Below are 14,330 nucleotides of genomic sequence, written 5' to 3'. Positions count from 1 at the left end.
CATCAGTTTATGTCCTCTTGAAGTCTATATTTGTCCTACTCATAGTTCACAAGACTTCAAAAGTCTAGTGTAATGCAAAATTGTGCCTGTACACCAAAGTCTAGGTTACTAACATACATCAAGAAAAGCAGTGGTCCTAACAATTGAGCCCTCTGGAACTACATACCTTCCTCCAATATCAAAAACAACCATCATTAATTATAATAATCTTCATTGGCGTTACAATTAGGCTTACATTAACACTGCACTGAAGTTACTGTGAAAATCCCCTCGTCGCCACATTCTGGTGCCTGTTCGAGTACAGAGGGAGAATTCAGAATATCCAATTCGCCTAACAAGCACATCTCTCGGGTCTTGTGGGAGGAAATGGGAGCACCCAGAGGAAACCCACACAGACTCGGGGAGAACGTGCAGACTCCACTCAGACAATGACCCAAGCCGGGAATCGAACCCGGGTCCCTGGTGCTGTAAAGCAACAGTGCTAACTACTGTGCTACATTACTGTTTCCTGCCACTCATTCAACGTTGTATCATTCCTTGAGCTCTAACTTTGCGGACACTTTTGCAGACTGCCTTTTGGAAGTCCATGTACATCATATCAACTTCCCGTGTTGCCTCATTTTAAAAATTCAAGCAAGTTAAACGAGATTTGTCTTTAATAAATCCGTGCTGACTTTCCTCATTTGTCCAAGTGAGTGTTAATTTTGTCCAGAATTATTGAATCTAAAAGCTTTCTCACCACGAAGGTTCAACTGACTGACCGAGAGTTGCTGGGCTTTTCTTTACATCCTTTTTGAACAATTATGTAACATTTGCAACTGTCCAGTCCTCTAGGAGTAGGCCATTCAGTTCATCGAGCCTACTCTGCCATTCAATGTGATCATGGCTGATCCTCTATCACACCTTTAGTGTCTATAAATCTATCTATTTCTTTCTAAATCTATTTCTTTCCTAAATACATTCAGTCACTTGGCCTCCACAGCCTTGTGTGGAACAGAATGCCACAGGTTCACCACCTTCTGAGCGATCGAGTTTCTCCTCATCTCAGTCCAACCCTGTATCCTGAGACCATCACCCATTGTTCTAGACACCCCTCAACCAAGGGAAACATCATCCCTGCATCTAGTCTGTCCAGCCCCATCAGAACTTTACATGTGTGGGGTCACTGTCCGTGTGGAGTTTGCACATTCTCCGTGTTTGCGTGGGTTTCGCCCCCACAACCCAAAGATGTGCAGGGTAGGTGGATTGGCCATGATAAATTGCCCCTTAATTGGAAAAAAATGAATTAGATACACTAAATTTTTAAAAATAATAATAATTTTGTGTTAATAAGATCCCTTCTAATTCTTCTGGACTCCAGTGAATACAGGCCTAATCAACCCAATTACTCCAGCCTGCATTGAGGATGGAAAGATTATGGCCATAGCCTCTGCAGTTATCAGCCTTACCCCCCTTGGTATACTTGGATGCATCTCATCTGCTCCTGGTAACTCATCAACTTTGAAAAACATTCAGTCAATGTAATATATCTTCTTTCTAAATTTTTTGCCATTCAGTAACGCAACTACCTCCGCTTTTACTATGACTTGAGCAGCATCATCATCTTTGATAAAGACAGATGTAAAGCACCCATTTAGTATCTCAGCCATGCCTCTCGCCTCCCTGCATAAAAACCCTTTTCGATCCCTAATTGGGCCCACTCCTCATTTTACTATTTATATGCCCAGGATTTGGGGATTCTCTTTTATGTTAGCTGCCTGTCTCTTCTTATGCTCCATCTTTGCTTCTCTTATTTCTTTTTCCCCTTTCCCTCTGGACTTTCTATATTCAGCCTGAATTCAAATGTATTAGTCACCTGGACGTCTAAATTTGTTGGTCTTGCCACTTCCCTCGTGAGAATGTACTTGAACTATCCCCTTGAGGGCAGCCGGTTTTTCCACAACAGTTCTGCCAGCCAATCTTTGATTCTAATTTACCTGGCCCACAATTAATTATTTTTACTTTGGCTAGCTCCTCATCCTTTTCCATAGCTAATCTAAAAATGGTGATGATGTAATCCACTTGACTCATCTTATTCTCCCAGAACCAGATCCAGCATTAACTCATTCTTTGTTGGGCCAAAATGCACCGGTCTAGAAAGTTCTCCTGAACACTTTAGAAACTCTTTTCCCTCTCTGCAATTTACATTATTATCCCAGTCTATAACAAGTTCATTAGAGTCCCCCATTAACTATCCTACTGTTATTGCACCTCTAATTTTTTTCAGAATTTGATCCCGCACATCTTCCCAACTAGAGAGAGTGACCTACATAAACATCTGTTAGAATAATGGTATGTCTATTGTTTCTGTCCTTGACCCCTCTCAGACAACCCCTCTCTAGCTCTGTAATGTTACCCTTAATCAGTATTTCAACACCACCTTCCTTCTTTGCTTTCCCATCTTTCCAGGAATATTTAACAACCATTCCTGCCCTTTCTTTGAGTCAGATCTCATTTATCACAATGTCATATTCCCATATGACTATATGCACCAACAGCTCACCAACTTTATTTACCACATTCGGCACATTCGCATAAAGGCATGGCAAACTTGGAACTTAATTCATTCCCTCTTGCTCTGACCCAACCTACCTAATACCTCTTCTAATTCTCTGTGCACCTTGATTTCCCTCTTTAATATTTCCTGGTTCTCACATCCCTGCTAAATTAGTTTAAACCCTTCCCAATAGCACCAGCAAATTGCCCCACAAGGAAATTAATTCCAGTTCTGTTCAGTACATCCCTTCCACCCTTTACAGGTCCCATATCCCTCAGAACTGCACCCAATGTTTCAGGGATCTAAAATCTTCCCTTCTGCATCATCTCTCTGGCCACACTGAATCTGTTCTACACTCCTATTTCTATACACGCCATGTGTGTGGTGCTTTTCAAGTAACTTCATTGCAGTGTTAATGTAAGCCTATTTGTTACAATAAAGATTATAATCTCCAGCAAAGTGGTGCTGATGGTTTCAATGTCAAAAACTTTCGCTGGTCTCTTCTTCCTCCTTTCCTCTTCCCCACCTACAGTTGCTATTTCCTGTAAAAACACAGCCACCGGCTGGATTCATTGCATCCCCTGCAAAACTTGCTTTTAAACATGTGCCTGTTTTGAAAATCAATCATTTTCTTCAGGAAGGATGCACAATTTCCCCTCCTTCATTCAGCTCAATAGTCTAACCAAAGTAACATCGGTTATACAGAATGCCTATATTGGCAATGCATTTACTGTAATACATGCAAACATATAGAACATTTAGAGGCCTCCACAGATAAATCCCAGAATAAAAACACTGAATCAATGTGATACTAGAACTGGAGTGTTCAAGTTAGACCATTGGGCTGTGCTCAATTAGCCAACTTGAGTCAAACAACAATAATACCAAGATTTTCACTGCCGATTCCAGTGAAGGTCACTGAATCACAAAGCGCACGAGTGGATATCACATGAAACGGAATACAGCATTACTTTTTCTGTAGCACTGATTAATATTTAGTGCAACTTTCCAAAGCTGGATTCTGAGCAATGGCAATGAGTACAAAGCACTGAGCCATGATGAACATTGAACAAGCACACATGTATGCCATAGTTAAAGATATTTTGATAGAATTCTCCAGAATCGCAAGTTTCACATTAAGTAAAATAAGCTCATAATTGTATGACTAAGTTTTATAAACAAAAACAAACAACTTGGGTTACAGGGAAGGGGAGCCTCAAATGCAAACGGTTTAGATCTTCTGAGACCTATGCCAAATTTGTTGATATAAGTCACGTCACGAGAACATGCAAAACAGTGCACCAGTTCAGTGCCCTAAAAGTGAGGGCAAGGTGAAAAAAAGAGCCAATCGTCTGAATATTCAGTGATAACTCAAAATAAATGTACACATTTCAGTTAGTCTTTAATCTATGGTTAAAGACTGGGAGTTAAATATCCACGGGTATCAAACTATTCGGAAGGACAGAGTGGATGGTAAGGGAGGTGGTGTAGCTCTGTTATTTAAGGATGATATCCGGGCAATAGTAAGGGATGACATCGGTGCTATGGAGGATAAGGTTGAATCCATTTGGGTGGAAATCAGGAATAGTAAGGTGAAAAAGTCACTGATCGGAGTAGTCTATAGGCCACCAAATAGTAACATTGTGGTGGGGCAGGCAATAAACAAAGAAATAACTGATGCATGTAGAAATGGTACAGCAGTTATCATGGGGGATTTTAATCTACATGTCGATTGGTTGAAACCAGGTCGGTCAAGGCAGCCTTGAGGAGGAGTTTATAGAATGTATCCGCGATAGATTCCTAGAACAGTATGTAATGGAACCTACGAGGGAACATGCAGTTCTAGATCTGGTCCTGTGTAATGAGACAGGATTGATTAACGATCTCATAGTTAGGGATCCTCTCGGAAGGAGCTATCACAATATGGTGGAATTTAAAATACAGATGAAGGGTGAGAAGGTAAAAATAAAACACGTAGTGTTTTGTACTTAAAGGAGATTACAATGGGATGAGAGAAGAGTAGACTGGGAACAAAGACTTTATGGTGAAACAGTTGAGGAACCTTCCAACCGATTTTTCACAGTGCTCTGCAAAGGTTTATACCAACAAAAAGGACGGTAGAAAGAGGGAAAAATCGACCGTGGATATCTAAGGAAATAAGGGAGAGTATCAAATTGAAGGAAAAAGCATATAAAGTGGCAAAGATTGGTGGGAGACTAGAGGACTGGGAAATCTTTAGGGGGCAACAGAAAGCTACTAAAAAAGCTATAAAGAAGAGCAAGATAGATTATGAGAGTAAACTTGCTCAGAATATAAAAACAGATATAAATTTCTACAAATACATAAAACAAAAAAGAGTGGCTAAGGTAAATATTGGTCCTTTAGAGGATGAGAAGGGAGATTTAATAATGGGAGATTAGGAAATGGCTGAGGAACTGAACAGGTTTTTTTGGGTTGGTCTTCACAGTGGAAGACACAAATAACATGCCAGTGACTGATAGAAATGAGGCTATGACAGGTGAGGACCTTGAGATGATTGTTATCACTAAGGAGGTAGTGATGGGCAAGCTAATGGGGCTAGACAAGTCTCCTGGCCCTGATGGAATGCATCCCAGAGTGCTGAAAGAGATGGCTAGGGAAATTGCAAATGCACTAGTGATAATTTACCAAAATTCTCTACTCTGGGGTGGTCCCGGCGGATTGGAAATTAGCAAACGTGACACCACTGTTTAAAAAAGGAGGCAGGCAGAAAGCGGCTAATTATAGGCCAGTTAGCTTAACTTCGGTAGTAGAGAAGATGCTGGAATCGATCATCAAGGAAGAAATAGCGAGGCATCTGGATGGAAATTGTCCCATTGGGCAGATGCAGCATGGGTTCATAAAGGGCACGTCGTGCCTAACTAATTTAGTGGAATTTTCTGAGGACATTACCAGTGCGGCAGATAACGGGGAGCCAATGGATGTGGTATATCTGGATTTCCAGAAAGCCTTTAACAAGGTGTCACACAAAAGGTTGCTGCATAAGATAAAGATGCATGCAATTAAGGGTAAAGTTGTAGCATGGATAGAGGATTGGTTAATTAATAGAAAGCAAAGAGTGGGGATTAATGGGTGTTTCTCTGGTGGGCAATCAGTAGCTAGTGTGTCCCTCAGGGATCCGTATTGGGCCCACAATTGTTCACAATTTACATAGATGATTTGGAGTGGGGGACCAAGTGCAATGTGTTCAAGTTTGCAGACGATACTCAATCCTGTAAAAGTGATGTCAGGTTGGGATCTCAACATCAACATGCTCTCTTCATGAATTCACATGATTTGAAGGCAAGATGAGTGGTAAAGCAAAAAAGTGCAGAGGATACCAGAAGTCTGCAGAGGGATTTGGATAGGTTGAGTGAATGGGCTAGGGTCTGGCAGATGGAATACAATGTTGACAAATGTGAGGATATCCATTTTGGTAGGAATAACAGCAAAAGGGATTATTATTTAAATGATAAAATATTAAAACATGCAGCTGTGCAGAGAGACCTGGGTGTGCTAGTGCATGAGTCGCAAAAAGTTGGTTTACAGGTGCAACAGTTGATTAAGAAGGTGAATGGAATTTTGTCCTTCATTGCTAGAGGGATGGAGTTTAAGACTAGGGAGGTTATGCTGCAATTATATACGGTGCTAGTGAGGCCACACCTGGAGTATTGTGTTCAGTTTTGGTCTCCTTACCTGAGAAAGGACGTACTGGCGCTGGAGGGTGTGCAGAAGAAGTTCACTAGGTTAAACCCAGAGCTGAAGGGGTTGGATTACGAGGAGAGGTTGAGTAGACTGGGACTGTACTCATTGGAATTTAGAAGGATATGGGGGGGGGGGGGGATCTTATAGAAACATATAAAATTATGAAGGAATAGATAGGATAGATGTAGGCAGGTTGTTTCCACTGGCGGGTGAAAGCAGAACTAGGGGGCATAGCCTCAAAATAAGGTGAAGTAGATTTAGGACTGAGTTTAGGAGGAATTTCTTCACCCAAAGGGTTGTGAATCTATGGAATTCCTTGCCCAGTGAAGCACCTGAGGCTCCTTCATTAAATGTTTTTAAGATAAAGATGGATAGTTTTTTAAGAATAAAGGGATTAAGGGTTATGGTGTTCGGGCCGGAAAGTGGAGCCGAGTCCACGAAAGATCAGCCATGATCTCATTGAATGGCGGAGCAGGCTCGAGGGGCCATATGGCCTACGCTTGGTTCTTATTCAGTTCATCTGAAATTAATTGTTTTACACACATATTGAAACATTCAAATTAATTCCCGAGTTAAGAACATCTCACTAAAGCAAAATACTGCAGGTATTGAAAATCCGAAATAAATACAGAAAATACTCAGCAGCTCTGGCAACATGTGGAAAAAGAAACAGTTAACACCTCAGATCAAGGGGGGAGGGGGCATTGTTTATGTTAATTTAATTTATTGTTAATTTATTTTGTTGTTTATTGGGTTTGGGGTTAGTTATATGCGTTATGGGTGCCGGGGGGGGGGGGGGGGGGGGGGGGGGGTTTATTATTTTTATTATTATTATTGTTCCGTTGTTATACATTTTTCAAAAATCTCAATAAAAATTATTTTAAAAAAACAACACTTTCAGATCAATAACTTTCATCAGAATTGGCTGGCCGGTTTTGTCTTATGAATACTAATTGCCTCCATGCTGCTTGTTCTGCCTGCCAGCAGATACACAATTGCTTTCTCACAGCCTTCCACACTGGCTAAAAGCTTAGACAAAGGGTCATCTGGACTCTAAACATTAGCTCTTTTCTCTCCCTCCAGATGCTGCCAGACCTGCTGAGATTTTCCAGCATTTTGCTTGGTTAAAACAGAACTCAGTTGCTATTTAGAATATTTAAATGCCTTGCTCCACAACTGCAAGTAGGGATGGGTGGGGTGGTTCCCCACTTGCCTTCAAATCATGTGAATTCATGGAGAGCATGTTGATGTTCAGATCCCAACCTGACATCACTTTTACAGGATTGAATTCCTCACGCACACACACGCACGCGCACACACTGTAACCCACCTCTTGCTTGGGAAGATTCAGCCATTCTTTACTCACAGAGTAGTAAGGGAGTGGAATGCCCTGTCTGCAACAGTAGTGGACTCGCCAACACTAAACGCATTCAAATGGTCATTGGATAGGCATATGGACGATAAGAGAATAGTGTAGATGGGCTTTAGAGGGGTTTTACAGGTCGGCACAACATCGAGGGCTGAAGGGCCTGTACTGCGCTGTAATGTTCTCTTTGTTTCCATACTGGTTAACTATTTCTGCGAGAAAACACACAGATAAACCCAACACAAAAGACTGCCTCCCTGTGATCTGACCCCTGTTATGGGCCAGGGTTTAGAGAACCCCAAAGTGTATCATGCAGTTCACCTGACCCACAACTTTTAATAGATTGTGGTATGGGGAGCACACAGCTCACTGTACAGGTGTGGTACAGCATAAATGGAGAAGTATTTTTTAAAGCAAAACAATGTTTATTCTATGAACTCAAGTTAACCTTTTTAAAACATGCAGTGAACATCTTAGCAACCATCAATTCAAATACAACCCCCAAAAATTATAAAGGGCCTGTTCTGTGTTACCCTAAGTAATTCTTACTTTCCTTTTAACATCCATAAGACTTAAAAACACCTTCAACAGAAAGACATCAGGCTTAACTTCATTACTGAGAACAGTTACCACGTTGAAATCAGCAAATGGACACTCATAAGCTTGCAGAGATTGACACACAGCCTGTTGTGATTGCAGCTTCTCCAAAACCAAAATGAAACCAAACCCACCCTGCAGCAAACAGCCTAAAATGAAAATAAAAAGCTGACAGACAGTCCAGCTCCACCCACTCTGACATCACTGCAGTAGTAAACACCCATTTCTTAAAGGTACTCTCACTACAGATATTTATATACATACCCATTTAAAAACACCCATTTCTTAGAGGTTCTCTCACATGACACCCCATGACAACAGCTCACTTGCGATATCCCAGATAGACTAATTCATTTTTGAAGCGATGAGACTCTAACTACAAAATTACATCTTCAAGGCAGAGGAGGTTACTCGACGGTAATTAACACAGCGCTAAAAATTCACTTGCTCCTAAATGCAACAGCCCTGTTTTTTTCTGGCAGCGTTAGCGGAAAGTGAAAATACCAACTTCACGGTAGCATGGTGGCAGCACGGTAGCATGGTGGTACCAGCAGCACCGGTAGCATGGTGGTTAGCATAAATGCTTCACAGCTCCAGGGTCCCAGGTTCGATTCCCGGCTGGGTCACTGTCTGTGTGGAGTCTGCACGTCCTCCCAGTGTGTGCGTGGGTTTCCTCCGGGTGCTCCGGTTTCCTCCCACAGTCCAAAGATGTGCGGGTTAGGTGGATTGGGCATGCTAAATTGCCTGTAGTGTCCTAAAAAGTAAGGGGGGGGGGGGGGGGGGTCGTTGGGTTACGGGTATAGGGTAGATACGTGGGTTTGAGTAGGGTGATCATTGCTCGGCACAACATCGAGGGCCGAAGGGCCTGTTCTGTGCTGTACTGTTCTATGGTCTATACCATCGCATTAATTTAAAGTGCAGAAGCTATTAGAGGGGACATACAGGGCACCCTGTGGAGGAGCAGGGTTACAGGATTTTCATGCATATTCGGATGCCAGCAGTTGGTGACCGATTTTCTCCATTATCATTGCAATTGCGGCTATTTCAGAAAACTGAGCACTGACACAATGGGTTGAATGGCCTCCTGTGCTTTAACCATTCTATAATTCTTATACCAGATTTTTTCACCAATTTCAAATGGTCCTGATTGCGCAACTATGAAATACAACAATCCTCAACTAAAACACCAAATGCAAAAAATGGGTAAGAAACGTGTTAAACTTAAAACAGAGTATGGGTAAGAAACGTGTTAAATTAAAAACACAGTACTCCTTAAGGGCAAGTAGTCAGATAGTCAACACTGCTAAGTAAAGTGCTTTATGACAAGAGGCACAAATGGGACTAAAGATCTTTCTTGTCCCGGACAAGGGAAAACGACGGCAAGGCTTTGTGACACAGAATCCTTCAAAATAATTCAGATAAATTTTTTATAAACCAACTGCTCTTAAAAAAAATACATCATGCAAACTCCAATGTTTCTATAACACCTACAATTACTTTTAAAATCTAGACATTACATAAAATATTACCTGAGAATCCAAGTCTTCTCCTTTTAAACATAGATTAGCATCGATAACTGTAAGGCCCACAAGAAGACCAACAATAACTGCACCCTCATCATGCATCATCAGTGCATTTGGATCATAGAATTCACTACATTAAAAAAGTACTTAAATTAATTCACGCAAAGCTTACAACTGATATTTGACAATTGGCAGTGATTTCTTTACTGAAGAATATTGACAAGTTAAAAAGACATTCATTTATTTTTACAACATTCGTCGCCAAGAAAATACCCTCACTATTAAAACAAAGAAAGGTGCACCCTGCACTCCAATTTAATACCAACACAATGTCAATAACGCTGCTTCCAAAACGTCCACGTCATTTTCACATATTTCACGTAATAAAATAATGACTGGTCTCAAGATTTCAAAGTTACCGCATCAGTTAGTGGGAGCGATTTTGAACCCACTCTCTGCCCAGGAGAAACTCAATGCAGGTTCAAGATGCAGAGAATCGAAAAATGCGGTTCTCCCCGGTATGATTGGGTTTTGGAATGCTCACACCCCTCCCTCCAGAGTAGTGTGAATCACGCCACGGGAGCCTGGGAACCTCATTTTAATTCATTAACATGTCATTAGCGAGCACTCTCTCCAGACTCATGGAATATTCACCAGGCCCCCAGCGGTGGCGTCATTTACAACTGGTCTGCAAAAGTTTTTAACTGGTGGCCTCACCTCCGAGGGGGATATCGGAGGGTGAGCTCTCAGGCAGCCATGGCGCTCCAGGTGCTACATTGGTCAGGGTTGCACCGGAGGGCAGAAGTTCAATTGGGGTTGGGGCCTTAGTCCACTCAATCCTGGTGGCGGGGGTTGCTAGCAGGCCCCCATATCTTCCATTCACTTGTGGGGGTGCCCCTTGTTTTTAAGGGGGCCCCTTGTTATTTAAGGGGGTATGGCAGGCTGTGCATGCAGGCATCGTTTCCTTTATCCTCGTTGTTGGGCTTGTGGCCAAATCACCACTGAGAGAGTGCCTTGTCCTTAGTGGGAGCAGGATAAGTTCGGTGGGCAGTGAGCCCCCCTGAATACGGAGGTCAGCACTGGGGTGACCGAGGTGTCCTGGGTGGGGCCCCATGAGAGGCCAGAGTGGGGTTCTCAGGAATGGGTGACATCTCTGCCTCATGAAGACATGAAGACCTTCTCACTTGTGGTGTTGGGGGGGGGGGGGGGGGGGCGGCACGCACAGTGACACAGGGCTGGTTTAGCTCACAAGGCTAAATCGCTGGCTTTAAAGTCAGACCAAGCAGGCCAGCAGCACGGTTCGATTCCCGTACCAGCTCCCCGGACAGGCGCCGGAATGTGGCGATAGGGGCTTTTCACAGTAACTTTCATTGAAGCCTACTCGTGACAATAAGCGATTTTCATTTGTTAGCAACTGCTACCTCACAGCGCCAGGGACCTGGGTTAGATTCCAGCCTTGGATGACTGGCTGTGTGCAGTTTGCATGTTCTCCCGTGCCTGTGTGGGTTTCCTCCGAGTGTTCAGGTATTTTCCCACACCAATGATGTGCAGATTAGGTGGACTGGCCATGCTAAATTTTGCCTTAGATTCCAAAGATGTGCAGGTTTAGTGAGTTTACGGGGATAGGGCAGGGGGGCAGACCTAGGTAGAGTGCTCTTTCAGAGGCTCGGTGTAGACTTACTGGGCTGGATGGCCTCCTTCTACACTGTAAAGACTCCTGTGGAACTGAATGGTGAGTGGTTATCCCACACTCGGGTTAGAACCAAGGACCAAGATGTTGAGCTCTATTAATATCAGTCCACGGGACTTCGGTGGCGGCTATGAAGGAGTAAGTCACACATTTTGTGGCTTCCCGCTCGGGTCGGACTTATGGACCTTTTCCCCGATTTTCTACTGGACTTGAACTTTAAAACTGAAGCAGAGGCAATTGTGTACTGAATTCCCACATCGTGCATGGAGAGGACTAGAACGTGCCGTAAAGGCAGAAACAGAAAGACAGAGAAGGCTTGGGCCTGAAGCTGCAGCGGGAGACAGCATGGCGGAGGACCGGGCCGCTGGCTTGTCGATCCAGCAGTCAAGGAAGCAGCTGATGCTAGTTATTCAGGAAGGCTTACTACTGCAGAAATGGGACTGCTTGGACCGGAATAAAAGAGTCGGTTCTGTTATCATAGAATTTAAAGTGCAGAAGGAGGCCATTTGGCCCATCGCAGTCTGCACCGGCTCTTGGAAAGAGCCCCCTACCCAAGTCAACACCTCCCCTATCCCAATAACCACAGTAACCCCACCCAACAATAAAGGGCAAATTTTTGACACCAAGGGCAATTTATCATGTGCCAATCCACCTAATCTTGCACATCTTTGGACTGTGGGAGGAAACCCGGAGCACCGGAGGGAAACCCCCGCACCACACGGGGAGGATGTGCAGACTCCGCACAGACAGTGACCCCAAGCTGGAATCGAACCTGGGACCCTGGAGCTGTTAAGCGATTGTGCTCTCCACACTGCTACGTGCACCTGAAAAAGGTTGAGCGGCTGGAGCTTAGATTGGACACCCAAGATCTGGCGATCCAGAAGGTGGAGAAGGGGCTGGCTGAGCAAAGAGGAACATCAAACTGTGGTGGAGTTGGGGATGCTGAGAGACCAGCAGAAGAAGTCCTGGAGGAAGGTGGAGGACCTAGAGAATGGGTACGGCCAGCAGAACTCGAGAATCGTTGGGCTCCCAGAGGGGTCCAAAGGAGCAGATGCTGGGGCATACATCGCAGATATGTTTGAGAAGCTGCTGGGGGATGGGGCATTCTCCCGACCCTTGGAGGTGGACAGGGCTCACAGAGCATCCGCAAGGGATCTGCGAAATGGGAGACCCCCCCCTCCACCCCCGAGGGCAATGGTGGCGAGATTCCAGAGGTACTTGGATACGGAGCGCATTCTACAGTGGGCCAAGCAGACGCGGAGCTGTACGTGGGAAATAGTATCCTGCGGGTCTACCAAGACCAGAGTGTGTCTACCAAGACCAGAGTGTGGAGGTGGCCAGGAGAAGAGCAGGCTTCAACCAGATTAGGTCGATCCTTTTTAAGAAAAACAGACTGTTGTATCCAGTCCATCTCTGGGTCACGTATGAGGAACAGCACTTTTATTTCAAGTCACCCGAGGACGCGCTGGACTTCGTGAAAAGGAAAGAACTGGTGGTGGACTGAGAACTTTTGAACTTTGCTGCAGTGTTCATGTTTTTCTTTTTTTTTTTGCTTTGTTCTTTTAAAAAAAGAAAATGTCTTGTTTTTCGTTTTGTGGAAGCTGTTTGTAATGCCTTCTGTACTGATTTGGGACCAGTGGCAGAGCTGAGTGTTTTAAGGTTTTCATTTGCACTGTTGGGGGTTGGAGGTGTGCTTGCCACCAGGCTAGCTGGGTTGGCTAGCTCGCGGGAGTGCAGTGGGGGGGGCGGGTGGAGGTACAGAGCATGGGCTGGAGGCGGGCCCAAAAAAGGGGATGGCTGATTGGCGAAGAGGGAGTGCAATGAGCCCCCCAACTAGGCTGATCACCTGGAATGTTCAAGGGTTAAATGGGCCCGGTCAAGAGGGCACATGTGTTCAGTTCAACCCGCCAGTGACAGAGGGGGACCATCCCACCTTGCCAGATCGGCTTTCACTCTCCCCACCAAACTAGAGATGTTGTACCTGCGAAGTCTCCCCCACTCCCGGGCAACCTGCACCCCCAGATACCTAAAGTGAGTCCCTGCCCTACAGAATGGCAGCCCACCCACCCCTGCCCCCACCCCCAGCTGAGACACCACAAAATACTCACTCTTGTCTAGGTTCAGCTTGTACCCAGAGAAAGACCCAAATACTCCAATAGTCCCCCTATCGACATACTCGGTTCCGACACATAACAGCAAGTCGTCGGCATATAAGGACACCCTATGCTCTATCCCCCCCCCCCCCCCACTCCCACTATTCCTTTCCATGCTCCCGAACTTCTTAATGCGATGGCCAACGGCTCAATCGCAAGTGCAAACAGCAGGGGGGGACATTGGACATCGCTTGCCTCGTCCCATGGTGGAGAGAAAAGTATCTCAAGCTGATGTATTTGTGCGGACACTCGCCTTCGGCTCCTTATATAGTAGCTTTACCCAGTTCACAAATCTTGGTCCAATCCCAAACCACTCCAGAACTGCCATCAAGTACCCCATTGTACTTGGTTCAAACACCTTCTCGACATCCAATGCCACAACCACCTTCGCCAGTGCCCATAACGACATTCAAAACCCTCCTAATGTTCGAAAAAAAGCAGCCTCCCTCTCACGAACCCCGTCTGATCCTCACCTGTCACCTTTGGGAGGCACTCCTCCAGCCTACCTGCCAGTACCTTCGCCAATACTTTTGCGTCCACATTCAGAAGTGATATGGGCCTATACGACGCACACTTCGTTGGATCCTTATCTTTTTTTAGCAACAGTGAAATAGAGGTCTGCCCCAAGGTTTGTGGCAACACCCCTTCTCTATTGCCTCTTCAAACGTCCCCACCATCAGGGGTGCCAGCTTATCATTGAATTTTTTATAATATTCCACCGGAAACCAATCCGGCCCCGCCA

At 44.6% G+C, this 14,330-nt stretch overlaps 1 protein-coding gene across 2 annotated transcripts in view; it reads right to left on the bottom strand.

Moving 5' to 3' along the window:
- Positions 1-14,330, bottom strand: part of rufy1 (RUN and FYVE domain containing 1) — an 89,526-nt gene that overhangs the window by 68,929 nt on the left and 6,267 nt on the right. For both annotated transcript variants that reach the window (XM_038795708.1, XM_038795709.1), the window contains exon 5: positions 9,752-9,875. In XM_038795708.1, coding sequence (XP_038651636.1) covers positions 9,752-9,875 — 124 coding nt within the window. The remainder of the gene's footprint in view (positions 1-9,751; positions 9,876-14,330) is intronic.

This window comes from Scyliorhinus canicula, chromosome 4, assembly GCF_902713615.1.
Source record: "Scyliorhinus canicula chromosome 4, sScyCan1.1, whole genome shotgun sequence".
NCBI classification, from domain to species: domain Eukaryota; kingdom Metazoa; phylum Chordata; class Chondrichthyes; order Carcharhiniformes; family Scyliorhinidae; genus Scyliorhinus; species Scyliorhinus canicula.
Note: the sequence above shows the minus strand (reverse complement) of the source record. Positions and strands in the feature narration are given on the sequence as shown.